The sequence below is a fragment of the Bacillus rossius genome, chromosome 1 (genome assembly GCF_032445375.1).
Source record: "Bacillus rossius redtenbacheri isolate Brsri chromosome 1, Brsri_v3, whole genome shotgun sequence".
NCBI lineage: Eukaryota > Metazoa > Arthropoda > Insecta > Phasmatodea > Bacillidae > Bacillus > Bacillus rossius.
In genome coordinates, this window is record NC_086330.1 from 284,458,095 (window position 1) to 284,481,907 (window position 23,813).

The window sequence follows — 23,813 nt, forward strand, 5'->3', positions numbered from 1 at the left end:
TATGTCTTAAGAATCTTACAAACTCAAAGCCGGAATGGTCATCCTTAAATATTGCAAAGTACTTGAAACCACGAACTGAGGGTACAGGCATTGGTCCACATAAATCACAGTGAATCACTTCCCCTGGCTGTGAGGACCTAACCATGTTTCGAGAGAAGGGCAGTTTGTCACTCACTTGTTGTCAGGACTGCCAACTCTCACAAACACGTATATTAAAGAATTAGTACATGACACACGAGGCTTGCTGGGAGCCCTTGACAAATAATGATACGCTGGCTTCGAAGCCTAGAAACAGCGTATGACTCAAGTCCGCTATCCGAATGCTCAGGACGTGAAAATTACGCAGTAAGTTAAATATCCCTGTCGGTATTTAATGAATTAAGTTAAGAGCCGCACGAAAAGACGTATGACTGAGTGGGGTCGGGCGCAGAGCTAATGAAAAGGATTTGATAAACTTACAACTATTGCGATGACCTGGACGTGGCGCGAAATATGTAGGCTTTGCGATCGCGGAGCGACCGACCCCTGTGAGCTCCCGACGGCAACTAGCGCGAAGACGCGCGCGGCCTCGCGCCAAGACACGTGAAGTGCGGGAAAACATCTCTGACATATTTGACATTACATGATCGTTTAACAATTGTACACAATTTTTTACATTATTACAGTATCTTTTAATTGTTAATAATTTGGTTGTTTTAAAATAAGTATTAATGATTTTCTTTAGCGCATTGCCACACCCGGCTGGGCGCTGTAATCGACTCGGTGTTCGTCGCGGCGCACTTTCACTCATTCGGCGGACATCACGCTCGGGTGTGTTCGATGCACGTAAGAGTAAGTGTTTGGGACGTAACGGCCTGTGGGAACCAGAGGGAGCACCGACATTTTCATTTTTTTCTTTTTAATTTTATTTACGATAGTTATTTTTACATATTAAAAAGTGATGTTGTGTTGTTTTTTGGCTTCTTGAAAGTTGATAGAAACGAATTTTTTTTGCGGGAATTTAATTTTTTGAGGTTTAACGTTGGCTCAACAACAGTTGTGTTTATCAACGCAACGGCCGTATCAGTCCGATCAATTCGAAATGTATAAAAAATTGGGAGAGTTTGTTACCTTATCAAAGCGTAGCGTGGCAATCAAGGAGAAGTGGTCTTTAAGTGGTACACCGTGAAAATTTTCATCATAGCGTATTAAAGTGAAAACTTACCTTTTGTTCTTTCATTTTCTGTAAAATTAACTCAGGCAATGGTAGTGCGCTGCAGTGACGAAGAAAAATGTTCGATCAATTTGCCGTCACGATGTTTTATTTGGTGTTCAACACCGTTTCGTCAATTGTTTTAGTATTATTGAACAAATGGGTGTATGTTTACGTGGGTTTCCCCAACGTAACATTGACGTTTTTACATTTCTGCACTACATTTGCTGGCTTGTTTATCTGTCAGAAATGTGGAGTTTTTCAAATAAAAACTGTACCCTTAATGCAGATGATTCCTCTTGCATTTACTTTCTGTGGTTTCGTTGTTTTTACGAACTTGAGCTTGGAAACAAACACTGTTGGTACTTACCAGGTTGCAAAGGTGATGACTACTCCTTGCATTATCTTTATTCAAATGCTGTTCTACAAGAAGGACTTTTCTCTTAGAGTGAAGTTGACCTTGGTAAGTTAAGTTACTGTGGGAGTAGTTTATAATAGTGATGGGCAGAACGGTTCTTGGTAAATATTTACAATCGCGGTAGATGCCAAAAAAAATGCTAAAAATCTGAAAATAGTTTTATTCTGTGCCCTTTCACTTCCTCTTTTCAAAACAACCGGCGGAGGTAAGAAATTCCAAATACTTTAGGAGATATCGAATTTTTTAATTTCATCATATGTAGAGTCGCGGTAGATGCCAAAAAAAATGCTGAAAATACTTTTATTCTGTGCTCTTTCACTTCCTCTTTTCAAATCAACCGGCGGAGGTAAGAAATTCCAAATACTTTAGGAGATATCAAATTTTTAAATTTTCATCACAATACCTGTGAGTTCAGGCGGCCATCATTGTTTCTTGTTTACGAGACGAGTATGATTTTTTTTTCCGCGACGTAGGTGAACGACTACATTGTTGCTTGTTTAGGAGTATCTATTAAAATCTGAAAATACTTTATTATAGTTATGTTATGTTAGGTTAGCTACATTAAAACACTTTAAAACACTATGGACGGTTAGTTAGGTTAGTATAGCTACATTAAAATAAACAGAGAAATATAAATATTAATAAATAAAACCGAGGTTGGACGAAGGTAAATGGTTCGGGTGTAATCTGGAATGGCAGAACTTTATGTGCGTCTTGATTTACCGTTCGTGAATGCCTAATTAATTAAAATGGTCGATTAGGTCAGGTCAGTTACATTATTAATACTTTCAAACTAAGCAGACATTAAAAATAATATAAATTAATTTTAATGGTTGTTTAGTTTTAAAGTATTTATAATGTAGCTGACCTGACCTAACAAACCGGGACAAAGGATGAACGGTAGGAACTCACGTAATTTTTTTACTTATTACTTGCGCAACAAATAAAACATTAAAATTTGAAACGTTAAAAACTCAGATACGTTAGAGGCGGGTACATTCCTTTGCCATTAGTAGAAAATGATGTAGTCGTTCTACCTACGTCGCAAAAATAAAAAATCATAAACGTAAACAAGCAACAATGGTCGGTTCACCTACGCGGAAAAAAATCATACTCGTCTCGTAAACAAGAAACAATGGTGGCCGCCTGAATTCACAGGTATTGTGATGAAAATCTAAAAATTCGATATATCCTAAAGTATTTGGAATTTCTTATCTCCGCCGGTTTTAATGTAAAGAGGAAGTGAAAGAGCATATAATAAAAGTAATTTCAGATTTTTATAATTATTTTTCGCAAATACCGCTACTCTACATGTTCAAAATTTAAAAATTCCATATCTCCTAAAGTATTTGGAATTTCTTATCTCCGCCGGTTGATTTGAAAAGAGGAAGTGAAAGAGCATAGAATAAAAGTATTTTCGGATTTTTAGCATTTTTTTTGGCATCTACCGCGATTGTAAATATTTTTCCCGGTTCTTTTGACCGAATCGGTTCTTTTGGATCAGTTCCGTGAAATGATTCGTTCAGAACGATTCGTTCATCTCGGTCAATTCGTTCTATTCTGTGTATGGGATTTGGGTCTTTTATCAGGTGTCGTAACTCGTTCATCCTTTAGAGTATTAGGTATGTGTTTTTGTATTTGAATTTGAACATTGCTTTCCGTAGCCAGTGAATCACAGTTGCGTATATGAAACAAGATTATTTATATTTTATTACTTTTTAAGTTACTAATATTAATATATAGGCTATTTACACTCTAGTGACAGTAAAGTGTTTACATGTAGACCAACACATTTAGAGAAGAAAAGACGGTAAATATTTACTTGGGCGGTATTTCCGAAAAAAAATGTTAAAAATCCGAAAATACCTTTATTTTATGCTCTTTAACTTCCTCTTTTCATTAAAAGCGGCGGAGATTAGAAATTCCAAATACTTTAGGAGATATAGAATTTTTAAATTTCAGCACAAAACCAGCGCATTCCCGTGGCGTGCGTGCACCATTGTTTCTTGTTTACGTACGAGGATCTATTTTTTTTATTGGATAATGATGTCACGTGATTGTTCGTGATAGGCCAGAATTCAAATGAACTAATACGTGATTATTTAGTTCAATTATTGTTTAAAACGGTGTTTAATTACCGCCTCCAACTTAGGTGAGTTTTTAACGTTTCTAATTTTAAAGTCTTATTTGCTATTTTGATATTGTTGCGCAAGTAATAAGTAACAAAAAAATTTACGTGAGTTGTTACTGTACATCCTTTGTTACGGGTTTGTTAGGTAAGGTCAGTTACATTATAAATAATTTAAAACTAAAGAATAATTAAAATTAATTCACATTATTTTTAATGTCACCTTAGTTTGAAAGTATTTATAATGTAACTGACCTGACCTAATCGACCATTTTAGTTTACTGTTCACCCTCTGTCCGGGTTTGTTTGGTCAGGTCAGTTACATTATAAATATTTTAAAACTAAACAGCCATTAAAATTAATTCACAAAATAATTTTTAATGTCGGCTTAGTTTGAAAGTATTAATAATGTAACTGACCTGACCTAATCAACCATTTTATTAATTACGCATTCACGATTCACGTATTCACGAACACACGGCAAAATAACAAAAATGGCGCCGCTCGAATGGTTCCACAGGTCTTGTATTGCAAAATTAAAAAAATTCTATATCTCCTAAAGTATTTGGAATTTCTTATCTCCGCCGCTTTTAATGAAAAGAGGAAGTTGAAGAGCATATGATATAGGTATTTTCGGATTTTTAACATTTTTTTTTGTAAATACCGCTCAACTACATATGATGAAATTTAAAAATTCGATATCTCCTAAAGTATTTGGAATTTCTTACCTCCGCCACTTTTAATGGAAAGAGGAAGTTGAAGAGCATAAAATAAAGGTATTTTCGGATTTTTAACTTTTTTTTTCGGAAATACCGCCCAAGTAAATATTTACCGAAAAGACAAAAAATTAATACTACTACTGCAATTCAGTATGAATAGAAACAAATGAAGTACATTAATTAACCCAAAAATGGTAAGTGTGAGAATTGTAGTTACTTTCCTTGTTATTTTTAATTCATACTTTTTTTTTTTTTTTTTTTTTTTAGTTTTTTATTTCCAAATTTGTGTATGTGAATGTGAAAAAGCAATTTTAAACCACTACTTAACAGTTGACATTTTCAGGTATAGATACTTTTCATGTTACACTATTTTATTTGATCAGTTATCGTTTGCTCTTGTGAACATGCGCACGCTGTGATTACTAATTCTTCAGACTCCTGACGTCATGAATCATTTCACGAACGAATCAGACCGGGCGCGTGGCCGGTTCTCTCATCTCGTTCTTTCGTTCTCTCCGCGTTTTCGTTCTTCCGAATCTTTCAAGGTACCGGCTCTCAAAGAGCCGGTTCTTTACATCGCGAACGAATCGCAAGATTTCGTTCTCTCAAAGATTTGTTCTTTTTGAACGAATCGTTCACGAACGACCCATCACTAGTTTATAAGGTGATACCATCATAAGATGGAAGGTGTTGCTGACATTATTTCTACCCCTTTAGTGGGGAAATTCACCGAGGATAAGTTACATTCGAATCTAAAACTGTACCATAATTATGGTACAGACACTAATACGGATAAAACACATTGTGCAACAACAGCATGAATCAATTTCATAAAAAAAAAAGTGTTTAAGAAAAGAAATGATAATTTTAAAACTGAATTATTTAAAATAAAGATAGTATTCTAGTTCATGCTCCAGCACATATTCGTGGGTGAGCTATTTTTTGTCCTGTTACAGAGCTCTAAGCATGATGTGAAAATATATCTTCAAAATCCCAAGTTTAAGGGTGAATAGTTATAAAACCAGCTAGACTTTTTTGTTAGAATTTTTTTTAAGAAACCTTACAGTTTCCGTGTTAGCCGTAAATATAGTAATTATGTTATTGTCCCTAATTATTACCCTACATATTTTTTTTATCACTCCCTTTTCCGCATATGAGATATAAATTCCATACTTGTTCAGACTCTTGTAAGTTCATTTTCTAACCTATTACAAAAATATTCAGGATTGAAACCTAAATTTCATAAACTAGTTCTTTTCTATATTTATCTGAATTGAAAGTTTGATACAGTGGTGCATTGTAAACTAATTGCTGGATAAAGAAAATTACATATATGCCACAGTTGAAATAATCTTTTTGAATATAGTGATTAGTGTAACACTTAAGCTGCCATATATCTTTGTGATGGTATTTCTCTGATCAATTAATTTTTTAAAAACTGTTAGTGCTTTGCTTGATTTTGAGGTTGTTTTTCTTGGAAAAACACTGTCTTCGTCACCTACTGGATCTATGTATAAAAATGTTTTTGTCTAAGTTTGCTAAGATTGAAGTCCCTTGAACGCGGCATTTTGTGTAAAGTGACGATTTTCACACCATGTTAAGAGCTCTGTAATTAAAAAACTAGATCTTGTCATCACAGAGCTGATGTGCGGGAGCACACACAAGTATACATACTTTATGATGTGGTGGTCTACGAGACCTGCCCCAGCTTGTTTTTATTATTATTCACCCTTAAACTTAGCATTTTGAATAGATATGAGCATTTACACACCATGTTTAGGGCTCCGTAATAGAACAAATAGATCTACCACAAAGCTTATGTGCTGGTGCACGAACAAGAATACTTTGTTTTTAAAATTTGGTTTTAAACTTGCCATTTCTTCTCTTAAACATTGTTTTATTTAAAAATTTTTTTTATGAAATTAACTTATGCTGTTTGTTGCACAATGTGCTTTCTTACACATTAGTGTCTGTACCATAACTACTATGGTATTGATTTGGATTTGAATCTAATTTATCCTCAGTGGAACACTTGACACACTTGTTTTGCACCAAAAAAAAAAGGATATATATATATATATATATATATAGTATTATATTGTTACGAACGTTAGCAAGGCCGCGTTACGCGCAGGTGCACGCCGTAACAGGAGATGTGCCGTGCGCACATGGGTCGCTGCTTTATCTCCCTCCAGCCCTCCGCTCCCCTGCGCGGCACTGTTAGTTTGACATCAGAAACCTGCCATCTGCGAGCCGCCGACACGTGTTTTCGAGAGATTTCTGCCGTCGGGACAACTCGGTGTGACGCGACTGGCCCCGGCTGCTCTCGTGAGTTCTGGAATTGCGCCGGGGCCTATATATATGCCCGAGGATGCCGATCGAGAGTCAGTAGAGTTCAGAGTGAAGCCGGGAGTTTTCCCGCGGCGGAGTTTCCTGGCGATAGAGTGGCGAAGTCCCTGGATGAAGGTTCCAGGGCTGAGAGTTCTGTTCCGGGCAATAGTGTCGCGGGTGCAGCGAAGTTCCGAGCGAGGCGTCAAGTGGGATCTCGGCGATGGGGAAGTGGGACAGCGGCGACGGAGTCCTGCGACGGAGGACCACGAGGGGTGCTGCGGCGAGAGTGGCGCTAGAGGCGCGGCCCAGCGAGGCGTGTGGATTGTGAGAAACGAGTGACTGGAGGAAGCAACATTTTTTTAAGTACAATTGATTAATTGGCCGTTTTAGATTATTAGCTAGTAATGTAAATAGTGGCAAGAAATAAAACTGTGTGTGATAAAAATCTTTAATTGGGTTATCCTTTACGAACCCGCAGTAAATTGTAACATTTTTGGTGTCAGAAGTGGGATAGCCCTAATTTAAAGAATTTAAGATTAGTTTATAGTGCATTAAAATTTAATTATATTTTCGAGATTGCAACAAGTGTTAGGAACTGTAGTTAGTTTTTAGTGCAGTAGTTTGGAGATTAGTGTTAGTGTTTAGTAGGGGTTTCAGTTAGCTCGTAGAAGAAATTATATTATCGCCATAAGACATTGGTGTTAGGCTTATAGTACATGTGGACAAGAAAGATGGCTGCCGACGAGCAAAAGAATTTAATGGCATTCCTGTCTGAAATGAGAGAAGAAATGAAGAATGAAATGAAGAGTAACAGGGAAGAAATGAAGAAGGAAATGATGAGTAACAGGGAAGAAATTAAGAACGAAATGAAGAGTAACAGGGAAGAAATGAAGAATGAAATGAAGAGTAACAGGGAAGAAATGAAGAATGAAATGAAGAGTAACCAGGAGAAAATGGAAAATAGGCTGGACAAGATGAGGGGCCAGGAAGAAATGAAGAATAAAATTGATAACAGCCAGGAAGAAGTGGAGAATAGGCTGGACGAAATGAAGAATAAAATTGATAACTGCCAAGAGGAGATGAAGAATGCTATGAAGACAGAGATAGAGGACATAAAGAAAAACCAAGAAGAGATGCGAAACAAAATAGTTTCTGCACAAGAAGAAATGAAAAAGAAGATAGATGAAACCAGCAACCAGTTGGAAGGCAAAGTGCAGTGTTTGGAACAACATCTTGCAGAACAAGAGCAACATGTAGCAGAACATGAAGAACTAGTAGCGCAACAGCTGGCCAAACTCGAGCACACCACAACAGCGAATGGCAGAACAGCTAGCTCAGCTCAAGCAGACCACCGTACAGCATGTATCAGCAGTAACCGAAGGGTGGCGTCGGATGCTCAAGGAAGCTACATCTGCTACAATATGGAGTAGTTATTCTGGAGACGTGAAGATGGAAGGTGCAACTGGTCTCCCAAAATTCAAGCCACCTACCTTTGATGGGCAATCGTCATGGGCTGTCTACAGGTGACAGTTTGAGGCAGCTGCTGAAGTAAATGGGTGGGACGATGAAGAAAAGGCTACGGCACTCGTCTTGGCCCTGCGAGGATCTCCACTAGAGCTGCTGCAGACCATACCAGTTACGGACCAGAAAGAATATGGGGTATTAGTAGAGGCCCTTGAGCTGAGGTATGGTGACCGACACATGGGCGAGGTGTACAGAACAGCCCTGAAGACACGTCAACAGAGATCTTCGGAAACCCTCCAAGAGTTCGAAGCTGACATCGAGCGACTCGTGCACCTCGCCTACCCAGAAGCACCAACAGAGTTCCGCTAGCCACTAGTGCTTTTATAGACGGGCTCCGAGATGCGGAGGTTCAGCAAACTCTCCTGGTTCATGCCCTGGAAATCGAGGCAGCACGCAGTGCCTCAAGAAACACAAGCATCAGGACAAGCAGGGGTGCAGAATATGTCCGATCACGCGAACAATGTTCGGGGGAAATCAGGGCACCTTGGGGGAAATATTTGTTGAGAAAACACACTGGAACATGTTTACATTACATGCAAAATTATTGCTGAACACTCAGGTCGTGTTATCACACACTACCTGTCAGTACAGTCCTAGTTTTACCATATAATAAATATATCTAATCATTACACTTTCATGACTACATAAATTTTAGGTCCCTCGATTCCAACCCGGTCTTATAAACAAACGTACATAACCTACCGTTTATTTTATCGCTTGATAGAACAGCGTATTGCGTGTGTTTAGTTTGCTTCTTATTAGTTTGTCTGGTAATCTTTGTTACCACTGACTTGTTTAATAATTAATATATCCGAGGTTGTATTTTTATTTATTTTTATTACGTGTACATCGCTCGGTTTTGTCTGGTTGATTGTCACACACGTAGATAAAAAAAAGTTACTACGCACAATCGTTGCCTGTGTGAAATGCAACGGTAGAATACATTTCACCCGGGATTTATTCTGAGATTAAAATTTCGTAAAATCTTAAATACTTTTCTCTGTGACCGATATATAAACAGTTTTAGCTACCTAGTAATGAATGGTCAAAAAAAAACTAGCAGCTTGCGTCTTTAGTACATGTGTGAGAAAAGAGAGCGGTGACGCTACAATGCAAGCAAGAGATTTCGATTCGATATTCTCGACATTCGCTTTAGAGATCGATAATAGTTCCGTAACAAGTAACAACTGTCTAACGATTTTTCGAGATAAAGACGTATCTGGCGTATCATTACGGTAAAATCAGTTGTTTTGTTGTTTTTTCGAAGTAATTTGAAAAATCTGGAGTTATTTTGCAGTATATTACTCGCTCTGTGATTAGGCCTACACTGTGTGTTGTTTGCCGCGACCCGATTCTTAATGTAGGCCTATGTTGTGAATTTCTTCAAGGAAAACAATGTATACTTTCAAAAGTAAACAAGACGTAAACTGTGCATTTTGTGACTGGCGAGGGAGACGCGATAAGCTCACAAAGCACGTTTATAGTAAACATCCCAATGAAAAACCTAGAACTAAAGACCAAAGTAGTATTTCCACATTTGTAACAAACAAAACCGGCGATGCTGTAGAACTTTGTACCATTAATGTGACTGAAAATGATTTCCCCTGTAATAGTAGCTGTGAACCTTCAAACAAAGTAAGAAAATTAGAAGACTCGTCTGTCATTCAAATTGAGGAAACACTGAGTCGGGAATCACCAGTTTCGTCTCGCACACAAGATGACAATGATGCTGTTGACGAAAAAAACTCTGCCGAGATCAACAAGCAGTTAGCGACTATTTTCCAAACATTGTCTAGCCTTACTAACAAAGTTGATGTATTATTGAAACCAAATAAATCTGTGACGAAGGCCCGAGTCATTCCAACGTTAACACTCGATAATGAAGCATTTGAAACAAAAATTAAGTTACTTAGAGTTTGCAAAACAGTTCCAGAAATTTGTCAAATTATGCCTTGTTTAGTCGGCGGTACAACAACAATTCAATGTTCTCCATTTGTAGAACATTATAAATGTATTCCTAAGGAAGTAGCTATTCTAAAAACCAGCAGTTTTGGTATTTTTACTCTTCCAAGTGAAAAACAGTTGATGCAACCAACTCAGAGTACTGAGTTTCGAAATATGAAGACCCACATCATTGATCATTTAGAATCAAATGCACATAAGTGGTGTGTAAAGTTTTCTGAAACAACAGAAAAAATGAATGTGAAGGTGAACAAAGAACACGAAAAGGTGGGACTTAGGGTTGCCAGGAGTGCTTACAGTGCAATCAAAGAAGGAAAGGGTGGCAAGTTTTTTGAACGTTTATTGAGTTTAAATGTTCTAAATGATGCTGATGTTGGTGAACTTAATCATTCCACCGAATTTTTCAGGGAATACAGGAAAAATATATTCTTTACTATGAATGCAAAAATATGTGACTTTTTAAGTACAAAAAATCCAGTGACAAATCATCTTCCCCTTGTGTCAGTTACAGCGGACAAAATCACCAAACTACACCGAACATACCAGATAACATGTTTGGTTACACTTGTAGAGGGTGTTCAGACATGCATCGTGATTGATATCTCACCATGTGATACCTCACACAAAGGTGTTGTTCTAGTTGAAAAACTGCAGTGTGCCCTTGAAAACTTTAAAATTAAGTTGAGTGAACAACTTAATGGAATGGCATTTGATGGCCAATATTTCGATCTTGGTGTGGACAAAAAATTAGTAAGCCTTTGTAAAGATGCCCATCATGACTTCTTTCTTCCTATGTGGGACTTAGCCCATAGGCTAGAGTGTGTTTTAAATGATGTTCGTAAAGTTCAGTCATTATCATGGCTCAACAATCAAGCTCAAACTGTAGGTCATTTAATGAAACACTACAATTGGGGTATTGGCTATGAAGAAATAATTGCTTTAGCAGATAAATTACAAGTGGCTGTTTTGAATCCAAAATCATTCCAGGAAACTCGTTTTGTTCAGAGTGAATTAAGAGTTTATCAAACATTCCAAAAAGACTTCAAGTTGTTTTTTATAGACTTACAAAAGAAGCGCACTGAATGCATCAAGAAAGGCAACAATACTCAAGCCAAGGATTACTCATTGGAACTGAATAATTTTTCCAGTCCTATTTTATATATCAACTGCTTGGGACTATTGATATATTGGAGCTTGTAACAGAATTCAGCTGTACCTCTCAGAATGTAAACACTTGCATTTGGACAATCTTTGATTATTACAATTGCATGATAAACACACTTAATGACATGGTAATGGAACTGAAACAAGGGTGCATAACTGAAAAAAACTTTCCATCTCTTGTAAAGGAAATTGACTCTTTAAAATGCCATGTATATCAAGACTGTCTGTTGGTTAATCCAGACTGTCTTAGATCAAGCCGTTCCCAGACTTCGCATCAGGAGGACGAAGCATCAGATGAAGAAAGTTTCAAACTTTCCAGAACAAAATTAGCAACTTTTTGTGTAACACTTCTTGAAAAACTTGCACTTAGAATTACTGAACCACCAATAGTAGAAAATATGAGGAAATGTTTTAGCAGCAAATACTTGACATGCCCTCCAGATACATCAGCTGTGCCTACAATTAAGGAATCTCTAGAAACTCTTGTTGCATGGGTCAATGAAAACAGAGGATGCAAGCTAGACAGTAAGGTTCTTTTTTCTCAACTTAATAGTTTGAGAAACAACCTTTTAAACACACCATTTTTCAAAAACGTCGATTCTTTAGAAGAAAATCAGAAACCAAAATTAATCGTTTAGGACAACACAGTAATAAAAGAAGCATTTACTAACCCTGATGTGTTTGCTCACATTCCTGAAATAATTTATCTGCTTGAGAACTGTATGAAAATATGTAGTGAAGCAGTTTGTGAATCAGTAGGATCAGTTATTGGGAACCACCTCCATAATCGGAATATTCATTTTGACACTCTGTTCCATGAAGTCTTTATTTCTTGGAATGGACCTCCAGTTCACAAGGCTTCACAGCTGTTAAAAGAATCTTTGGACAGGCATTTCCATGGTGGAAAGTACCACTTTACACGATTATCTTCAGCATCTCGTCTCAAGGTGTACAACACTTCGAAGTTGATTGACAAACTTCACAAAGAGAGAGGAAGGCTGCCATTTCTCGGAGATGATTGACTTAAGAAAACAGTGCATGTTTTAATGTATTTTTCATAATGAAATTAAGTGTAAAATATGTAACAAAACTCAAATTTTAATGACGGTACATAATTTTAAACATAATTTAATTGTCCATTACCGTACACGAAAATTTACGCAGTTTTAGGGGAAATTTTGAATCAAATTATGGTGTTCTGGGGAAATATTGGTCCCTGTACATTTTCTGCACCCCTGAGGACAAGGAGAGCTGGACTGGAGCCCTACAATGCAGTAAATGCTAGAAACACCACTAATGAAGTATATATTCTAAGGGCATTGAAGAAGCTCCTGAATGATACTCCAGGTAACCAGATCAAAAGAGCAGGAGGATGCCCGCGGTGCTTCATCTGCAATGAACTAGGACACATTAAGTGGTACTGTCCGACACGCATGAAGACAACACAACAGGAAGAAAAACAAGAAGATCAACAGGGAAACGAGTAATAGCTGGTATGAAGGGGCGCATGCCAGCTCTACAGGAAATGGTAGCCCCTAGGGTTTTTCCGGTATCCATATTTCGTAGAGGCCATGACAGTTTGTTGCTGAATGGATGGATCAATGGCAGACAGTGTTTACTTACAGTTGACACAGGAGCATCGGCATCTATTATTCGCACAGATATTGTAAATAGAGAAAAACTGAACAGAACACCCATTCCATACAGACTCAAAACAGCAACCAGCGACACCTCACCTGTGCATGGACAGTTGGATCTGGAGTTAAGGATTGGAACTTGGACATTATCACAGACCTTTCTTGTTGCTGATATCACCGATGAGGTAATATTAGGAGTAGACATCATGAATCGATACGGATTCGTTATTGACATGGAAGGACAGGTACTGCGTATTAAAGATGAAGAGGTGGCTTTGTTTACTACCGACCAACTAGAAGTTCCTGTAATGCAAGTGGTAGTTAGCGAAACTGTTTCAATTCCAGCAAATCATGAGAAGATAATAGCAGCTAGAATTACAGGAGACCCTAGGGGCAACATGAGTTACCTGATAGAGCCAGATATGAAGTTAGGATTGAAGACACTCCTGGTCGCTCGAAGCATTGCAAGATGCGGCGAGGTTGTACCAGTCAGGGTGGCCAACCTCGACTCTCGAACAAAGGTCCTTAAACCAGGGGACCCAATAGCTAGCTGCGAACCAGTCTCTTGTGTCGGCCAATGCGAGTCTTCCTCACCTGTTAGACATGATGCGCAAACACTGAACCCGAATCTGGAGCAACTACTAAGGCGATGCCAAAATAATCTGACAGTTGGGGAAATAGAAGAAGTAGCAGCTTTTCTGGTAAACAACCAGGATGTATTTTCCTCAGGGGATACTGACCTTGGGAGAACAAACCTGGTCTATCATCGCATCAACACAGGTGATGCAGAGCCGATCTGACAGGCACCACGACGGCTGCCTCTAGCAAAACGGGAAGAGGCTGAGAAGTTGATCGCGGGTATGATGGAAGGTGGTGTAATAGAACCATCAGCAAGTCCTTGGGTTTCCCCAGTTGTTTTAGTGGTGAAGAAGGATGGCCAACTGAGGTTTTGTGTGGACTACCGGAAGCTGAATGACATCATCAAAATGGACAGCTACCCCCTCCCACGTATCGATGATACACTTGATACACTCTCTGGCACCAGATGGTTCCCTACATTGGACCTGAAGAGTGGTTACTGGCAAGTGGAGCTACACCCAGAGTACAAGGAGAAGACTGCTTTTACGACAGGTAGTGGTCTGTTCCAGTTCACTGTGTTACCATTCGGGTTATGTAATGCTCCTGCAACTTTTGAGAGATTGATGGAGCTTGTCCTGCATGGCTTGACTTGGAAAACATGCCTAGTATATCGGGATGACATTATTGTAGTAGGTAATACAGTGAAGGAACATTTGCAAAATCTCCAGGATGTATTTGACAGGCTCCGCCATGCCCAACTTAAGTTAAGTCCTAAGAAGTGCTTCTTGTTCCAGCATGAGGTAACATTCCTTGGGCATATAGTATCGCAGGATGGAGTGCGAACAGATCCTGAGAAGATCCGTTCTGCTATGGAGTGGCCTCAACCTAAAAACAAGCATGAAGTAAGAAGTTTTCTGGGACTTTGTACTTACTACAGATGGTTTGTGCCCGGGTTCTCGACAATCGCAAAACCACTGCATCAGCTGACTGAGGAGAAGAGACAATTTATTTAGACCTCGGCATGCGAGACTGCATTTCAAGACCTCAAGAAATCTCTGTGTTCTAGCCCCATACTTGCGTACTCCCATCTACATGGAGAGTATATCCTTGACACAGATGCAAGCGGAGGTGGTTTGGCCGCTGTCCTGTCCCAGGTTCAGGGTGGAAATGAACTAGTAATAGCATACTACAGCAAAGTTTTGTCTAAGCCTGAACGCAACTATTCTGTCACAAGACGAGAACTCTTGGCTGTAGTAAAGTCTTTGCAACATTTCCACAAATATTTATATATGGGAGAAAATTTCTTTTACACACTGACCATGCCGCACTTAAGTGGCTACTACAGTTCAAGAATCCAGAGGGACAACTTACTAGGTGGATTGAACAGATACAGCAATATGATTGTCGGATAGAACACAGGAAAGGCCGAATTCACAGCAATGCTGATGCCCTCTCCCGAAGGCCTTGCAAGGTAGACTGTAACCATTGCAACAGGGCAGAGAAAAATGAGGGGATCGAAGATATTCGGCGAACAACTATAATTAATGGGGAAGAAAAATGGGATAGTGCCAGCTTGAAGGCAGCGCAGCAGCAAGATCCTGACCTGGCACCTATCATAATCTGGTTAGAGAGTGGTGCTGGACATCCAAAATGGCATGAAATCTCCAGTGACCGAAGGGCGGTGAAAGCTTACTGGGCACAGTGGGATTCCTTGAGAATTGTGGATGGGCTACTAATGAGGGCATGGGAGAGTCCGAATGGAAAAGTAGTTACCATGTAACTACTCCTTCCAAAGAGTCTAGTGGCAGATGTATTGAAGGAAATGCATGATGGCACCTCGGGTGGTCATTTAGGGGTGAACAAAACTCTAGCCAAGACCCGTCAACGCTTCTATTGGTTGAGGTGTCGCCAGAATGTGGAGGCTTGGTGTAAACAATGAGAAGCATGCTCTCCTAAAAAGTGGCCGTAACACCGGAGTCATGGGAAAATGAGGGCATACAATGTAGGGGCCCCCTTTGAGAGGATAGCCATCAATATCGCTGGACCATTTCCCAAGACTAAAGATGGTAACCGGTATATTCTGGTAGCAATGGATTACTTCAACAAGTGGCCAGAGGCTTATGCACTTCCTAATCAAGAAGCCTCCACTGTTGCAGATGCAATAGTCAACAACTTAATTTGCAAATTTGGGATACCAATGGAGCTCCACTCAGACCAAGGCCGCAATTTCGAGTCAACAACATTTCAGGAGGTGTGTCGTTTACTGGGAATAAATAAAACCAGGACAACAGCCCTACATCCTCAGTCCGATGGCATGGTGGAGAGGTTCAACAGAACTCTGTAGGAACACCTTGCCAAAGTTGTGGCTGAGCATCAACAGGATTGGGATCAACACATCCAGTTGTTCCTAATGGCATATAGATCTTCCATCCATGACTCCACTGGGCAGATTCCTGCGAGTATTGTGTTTGGACAGGAGTTGAGGCTGCCCTGTGATGTCAAGTTCGGTCGTCCGCGCAAGGAGCCAACCAGCACCACTGAATATTATGTAAATCATCTAGAGGAGCGAATGTCACTTGTACACGAGGAGGCCCACAGGAATCTTCGATTAGCGACGAATCGAATGAAGACTAGGTATGACCTGATAGCCAATTCATCTGGATTCCAGAAGGGTGATTTAGTGTGATTGTATAACCCGCAACGAAAAAAGGGAAGGTGCCCTAAACTTCAAGCATCATGGGAAGGCCCCTATGAGGTCTTAAAGCGCCTAAATGATGTGGTTTACAGGATCCAGAGAGGAAAGAGGGGACGCATGATAGTGGTACATTTGGACCGCTTGAGGGAATATGCAGGAAGGGATGCATTACCTGTTCGGGACGAACAGGTTTAAGGAGGGGGCAATGTTACGAACGTGAGCAAGGCCGCGTCACGCGCAGGTGCACGCCGTAACATGAGATGTGCCGTGCGCACCTGGGTCGCCGCTTTATCTCCCTCCAGCCCTCCGCTCCCCCCGCGCGGCACTGTTAGTTTGACATCCGAAACCTGCCAGCTGTTGAGTTGTGCGAGCCGCCGACACGTGTTTTCGAGAGATTTCTGCCGTCGGGACGGCTCGGTGTGACGTGACTGGCCCTGGCCGCTCTCGTGAGTTCTGGAATTGCGCCGGGGCCTATATATATATGCCCGAGGATGCCGATTGAGAGTCAGTGGAGTTCAGAGTGAAGCCGGGAATTTTCCCGCGGCGGAGTTTCTGGGCGATAGAGTGGCGAAGTCCCTGGACGAAGGTTCCAGGGCTGAGAGTTCAGTTCCGGGCGATAGTGTCGCGGGTGCAGCGAAGTTCCGAGCGAGGCGTCGAGTGGGATCTCGGCGAAGGGGAAGTGGGACAGCGGCGACGGAGTCCTGCGACGGAGGATCACGAGGGGTGCTGTGGCGAGAGTTGCGCCAGAGGCGCGGCCTAGCGAGGTGTGTGGATTGTGAGAAATGAGTGACTGGAGGAAGCAACATTTTTTTAAGTACAATTGATTAATTGGCCTTTTTAGTTTATTAGCTAGTAATGTAAATAGTGGCAAGAAATAAAACTGTGTGTGATAAAAATCTTTAATTGGGCTATCCTTTACGAACCCGCAGTAAATTGTAACAATATACTACCGCCCTACCTATTCTTGTATAGAACACTGTACTGAAGATATATTATGTTATATTACATACTACACTTGCCTGTTTTATATATATTTTTCGATACCACTCTTTATAATTTAATTTATCCTTTTCTGATATGATTTTTAATGTGTTGAGTGTCATAAGTAATACTATAGCCCTACCTATTCTAATATAGAACATAATATCATTCATAATTTGCCTATGGTATCGTTTTCAGTAATTTACGTTAATGCATGTCCTGTTGTATTCTTAAGTAAAATATTAAAAATAATTATTTGTGATTTTGATTTTAAGCAGTAGAATTTCCAAAATATATTTGCTACCTAGTTAAAATATGTGTAAAACTTTGAGGAACATTGTCCCTGGTAGCAATTGTTCTGTGTAACATATCCAATTGTATTTTAACTTAAAATAATAAAATAAAGTAGGCAATTTAATTGTTTGTGATTTGATAGGGAACATTGTCCCTGGGAGCAATTGTTCCGTGGAACATATCCAATCGTATTTTAACGTAAAGTAAGCTGTTAAATGTGTTTGTGATGTGCAACTGTACCATGACCAAAGTATATTTTATTTTGAAAATATTATTAAACTTTCATATAAGCTAGATACACAATAAGGAACAATTACTGAACACAATACCAAGGATATATTACTTTCCATACCTTGCTGTCGTTTTCTGGGGTTTCATAGTATGTTAAACAAGCATTTGAATTTTCCTCATTGAGTCATTCCGTGTGAAATCACCAAGGCGTGGTTGCTTGACCATTTTATAAAATTTTAATATTTTTACCTAATAAAGTCTTATCAGTAAATAGCTCAAACAGATGGTACATTGGTAAAGTTTGAGATGTTTCAAAGGAAAAAAAAATGATATCAAGGTGGTATTCTACAAACCAGGTGGTCCATCAACAAGCTTCAGTTTAACAATCGATGAAGTCTCATGGGTGGAGATGAAAAATGTTTTGGATGACCTCCGACCTACAGAGTTCACAACTATGACAGGAATAACATTTAATATTACAGAAGAGAAAAATACTGATCTCTCACTGAAACTAGAAGCCCACTTTCACAAATGAAACTTCGCCATCACAACTGTACCAAGTGAATTTCAAACTGTGTAAAGAATGTTATTGTGAGTTTCTTTACTAAACCTTTTTGAACATATAATGTATAAGTGTAATTTAATTTTAATGACAAAGACATTTTTAAAAATAATATGAAAACATGAACAACTGTTGAATTATAAGTACTTACGTGTATAGCAATTTAACACATGTTTCAAATAACTCTTAACTTTTAAACCAGTTTGAACCACAAAATGAAACTTGCACATTTTGATAATCACTAATAGATGTATTTTTTGGCATGAACAGAAAAATTTTATCCGGTCCCCTTTTAAGACATTTGACCTTGAAATTAGCAAAATTTGAAAATTTTGAAATTTTGATGCTAAAAAAAAGCAGGAAGGGCTTAAAACCTTTACTTTAACTCAACACAGCTGGAAAGTAATCTAGCCATAGTTATTACACAGAAAATTTGGTCTTTTGGTTCCAACCCCAAGTCACCTTAAAAGGTCATGAAAATTGATGAAAATGTTTAATATTTTGGCATATTTCAAGGTCATTTTTCTTATGTTTTCCAAATGTATTTAATATATTTTTATACATTTTATGTAAGCCTATAATGTTCTCTTTTTATCAGTAAAGACAAGAAACTTCTAATTTTTAGTCAAGGCCAACAATAAACTTTTAACAAAACCTCTACGAGGCCTTATTTTTGCACGCAGTAGCGAAGATAATCGAGCCCTGATTCAAAATGGTGGCAGATAAAAATTAAATAAAAATAGTTTTGAGCTATTTGCTGATAAGACTTTCTTGGGTAAAAATTAAAATTTTTTTTTAAATGGTCAAGCAACTATTAATTTTAAAATTCGATGATTTCACACGGAATGACTCTGATGCTAAACGCCCCATTCGCGCTTGTAAAGTAATCACTTAAGCACTGTCTTGTTGCCGAAGTTGGAAGGTTGTTTGAGGGTGAATGGAATGGGGATTAATGTAAACATTGAGAAGAAAGGAAGCGAAGCAAGTATATTGTTCTAAGAGGCAGGAGATTACGGGAGGCAGAGGACTCCAGATACCTAGGAGTAGCCCTGCAGGGTGGCCTAGGTTGGGGAAAGCAGGTGCAGTGTGTAGTAAAGAAGGGAGGAGGGGGCTGGGGCTGATTAGTAGCACACTAATGGGGACAGGAAGTAAAGTAAAAGAAAAGGCATATTCAACATTGGTGAGGCTGATGATGGAATATGCTGCAGCAATTGCGGACCCTTGCCTGGGGAAGGAAATAAAAGAGCTTGTTAAGGGTACAATGCAGGGCAATGAGATGGGTGATGAGTAGGTAGAGGAGAAGCGAAGGTGAAGCTGCACAGACCGTCAGTGATGAAGGAGCTAGGGTGGGACACTGCAAAGTAGGAGGAAAGTAAAGACTGGTGGAACTGTTTTAAGGTGATTAGGGGGAGGGTACTGGGGAAAGCTGGGGAATAGAGTGAACAGAAGGGAGTATAAAGGAAGGAGGGTTCATGAGTGAAAGATCCAACGGAAGTGGAGACGAACAGATAGAAAGGGAAGCAAGTAGTCCTGTTGTGAGAGGAGGGAAGGAATTAAGGAGACAGAATAAGGTGGGGGGGGGGGGGGGGGACTTGCCGCAAGGCGGATGCCCAATCACAAGTGTAAAAGTAAATAATATCCCTACCAATTCACTATGTAATGTTTTAAAAATCAATTTAATTTGCTTACCTACCCTCACCAAACTTTACGCTTTGTTATTACCTACTTGGCGTAAAACTAACATACCCCAGGAAATCTAATAGACGTTTCATATTATCTAATAAATGAAACACAAACACTTCCATTCACTTCCCTTGTCACAACCGATTATTGATTCTCTACACAATAACTATAAATTAATTCAATACAAAAAAAAACAACATAATTTTCACCTATTGTGACTTACTCCCCACTAAATACAGAATTCTATAATTATTAAATACTTACCTTTTATCAAAATATTCCAGTTCACATATTTTCAGCAACAATCATATTTATATATTTTTGCTTTATCTCCCATCATACAAAAACTGCAATTTTTACACTAACTATCGTAATTATTTTCATGCCAATACATTCAATCTCTCTTTTTTACCGATATTACATAGCTTAATTTCCTTTATTCTTCAAGTCTTTTATCATTGGCCAACTTAAATGACTTCATATCTTTCCCCGACATTATTTCCTACCAAAATTACAGAAGTACTTCTCATGGATGTCGAGATGTAAACTCGACGCAGTCACTTTGTGGTTATTAATTTTGGCTTCTCCATTTCCCTGTTTGGAACACAATTGAAGTTCAGTTCAATAGGTATTTAGGCTATTTACGAATAGAAGGGATGTGTGTTCTTCACCTAATAAGTCATAACCAAGGGATCCTTTAATGTCCAGGCTGAACTCAATGAGTAACTGGGTAACTAGCTGTTAAATGCTATCCAAATTCTTTTGACACCAGTTCCTCCTGGCATAGAGTGCCACAAAGTCCTGAAAGGCAAACAGGGATGCTTGTAATAATGTGAGAAACTCAGCCTTTCATGAAGTGCAGCATCAACGATTCTGTTAAAGTCCTTAAAAATATTCTGAAGGTCAACAAAAATAATTAAAACTTGAAATGGATATTTTGGTAACTGAAGGAGAGCAACTTTATTGAAGAAGAAAAAAAAATTTCAAGATGCTTATTTTTACTTCCTGACTTGTTTTTCAATCATTCTCTTAAAAGCTGTTGCGAGACATGTTTTTCAATCATTCTCAAAGAGGGCATCACAGTACTTCAAATATTTACCAGTAATTTACCATTTTAACAAGTGGTTAAGTTAAGTTTAATATTACAAATCTGTATTGTTTTGAGAATGGTCAGTTGTGTTAGTTTAGCTGCAATAAAAATAATTAATAAGAGAGTGTAAAATTGTTTCAACAGTTCTTTATAATTACCAATTTAAAATGTAGTTAACCCAACCTAACGAACCATTCACACTCATATTGTTTTAAATGTAGCTTACGTAACCCAATTGACCATTCGTATGGTATCAACGTACATATTAGTAATATAGCTAACCTAACATAACTACTCGTTAAAATGGTAAACTACTGATATACTCTTGACGTATCTCATAATTCAACCTCTTAGGGAATGATTAAAAAAAAAAAAAATGAGAAATTTAAAAAATTTTAAAAACTAATTTTTGTATTTCCCCCTCCTTCCTAGAAAAGTGTCTCTCCTTCAGAATTGCCAATTTTTTAACGATCCTTTAATCTTACGTGTCTAGGAATGTATTCAGAAACAGTCTTAGTCGAGTTCATTGCAAGCAGTAGACCTTGGGGTTGAGCGGCGGGGTTAAACTGTATTTTTCGCAAATGGAAAAAAATACATGCAGTGAGCAGGTGGGGTTTTCTCGAGAATCTCCCATTTCCACAACCCCCCTTTCTCCTTTCCAAATTCATTTCATCAATGCTCCACCCCTGACCCCTATGTGGACAAACTCTTAAGCCCAAATTCATCTACTCCGGTAGATATTTTAACATTGCTGTTGCCTACACCTCAACAAAGTCCTGTTGTCTCTACTTTGTCATGTCTAGCTTTTCTGTTCATTACAGGATTGTCTCTTGTAAAAATGAACACGATAAGAAGTTGGTTTACTGTTTATCTATTTATTTCTGAAGACAATTTTTTTTTGTGATCTAAAATTTATTATTTAATATAGCTTTGGCATTATTTGTAATATTATGATTAGTTTTTTAATTGTAAATTTTATATTTCACAGTTATATCTCAAGAGTAGCAACTTTTGGGAAATAAAGAATAATAATAACTTATTTTGGAAGGTTGGATATGTTAGATATATATTAATAATATGTAAATTTATTGTAAAAATTTATTAATGTTAAGATTTTGCATATTATTAATGTAGCTGATAGTCTTTACAGACCTTTCACTTCCATAAAATTCAATTTGGTAGTTATCTAGAAGAGGTAAGCATCCGGTAAAAGCTTATACAAATCCAAAAATGCATTTTTTTAATTTCCTGTCAATTTTTCTAATCATTCTGTTAAACACAATTAATATATTTTAAGTAGTTTATTATTTGAATGATTGGTTAAGTTATATTAGGATATGTGCATTTAAAATAGGTACTATAAATTTTTCTGAATGGTTGGTTATTTTGGATTAGCTATATTTAAAATACATAAAATGTTTGAACTGCAGGTTAGGTTAGTATTATGTATTTATCACATATTAGATAATGTGTGTTATTAATGAAACTGACCTGACGTAACAACTTTTTTTTTGTTGCAAGAATCAGCAACACATGTTAAATCAAACCTCTTGTAAGAAATCAAACAATCACTCATGTTATGAAATACTAAGACTCATTAATTAGGTAACTCACCTTTGCAACAATTCACACTGTTCACAACAAGAAGTATATAACATAAAATCCACACTTAAAATGACATGCGAACGTATTGTTTCAAGTATTCAATGTGGTGAAAATCATATTCTTCCATGAACATGCTACCAGAAAATAATTTGTTCTCAGGTAGTGAAATAGTAACAATGTTACTTAGTTTTTCCTTTACACAATGATTAGAAAAAGTTAGGAAGTAGAAAAAGTACTGATTTTAATGTATAAATACACTTTTTTTTTGGATGCTGTTTGCTTAGATAATTACCTTAGACTTGTAATCTGCAGATGTGGTATGAAGTATTTTTTTAGATTATCAAGTCCAGTCATCAGTGACCTAGAAATGTCAGGGAAACTTTGGAATGTTAAGGAAATCAATCACTTATTTAGCTTAAGACAGCTAAACATTTTATTTGTTTGTTTGCACATCTGGCTGAACAGCAACAATTTTATTTCCAAATTGTCAAGAAATTTCAATTTGACATTCTACAGCACAAAAAACATAATTCAAACCATGAAGGTTTTAGTCCATGCAATGGGTGTCTGTTTTAAAGTTGATGTCAATCACTGGTTAGCAATTTGTTAGCAAGACGAACCGTAGTTGCATAGAGGCTAATGCTAGTAGTTTGTTTAATAGCTCAGGAGCTCGCTTGGAGGAGTAACGTAAAAATGTAGTTATGAAGTGTGTTTGTTAAACGAAGATGTTAACACTACATCAGCAAGGAATTAGTGTTAAAGTTCATTGAGCCCAAAACATTTTTTTTTGTCTAGGTGGGAAAGGGTCGTTCACATTTTGACTTCAATTATTAACATTAATAAGATCACACGTGCCCAATCCCTTACTCCACACCGCCAAGATTAAAACCACTTTGCATTGTGTAGGTGTAATTGGATAATAAATGTATTTTCCTTTGAGTACAACAGTAAATGTAGATTATTGTTCTTGGCAATGAAGAAAATTCTAGATAAGATATAATATTAAAGTGCCAAAGTC

The 23,813-nt window shown here is 38.0% G+C and overlaps 1 protein-coding gene across 2 annotated transcripts in view; it reads left to right on the forward strand.

The window, feature by feature from the left end:
- Positions 1-986: 986 nt before the first annotated feature.
- LOC134527672 (solute carrier family 35 member E3-like) overlaps positions 987-23,813 on the forward strand; it is a 73,346-nt gene continuing 50,519 nt past the window's right edge. Inside the window, exon 1 of one of the 2 annotated variants that reach the window (XM_063360562.1) lies at positions 987-1,655. In XM_063360562.1, coding sequence (XP_063216632.1) covers positions 1,272-1,655 — 384 coding nt within the window. In that variant the 5' untranslated portion in view covers positions 987-1,271. The remainder of the gene's footprint in view (positions 1,656-23,813) is intronic. The other variant, XM_063360561.1, reaches the window with a different exon arrangement.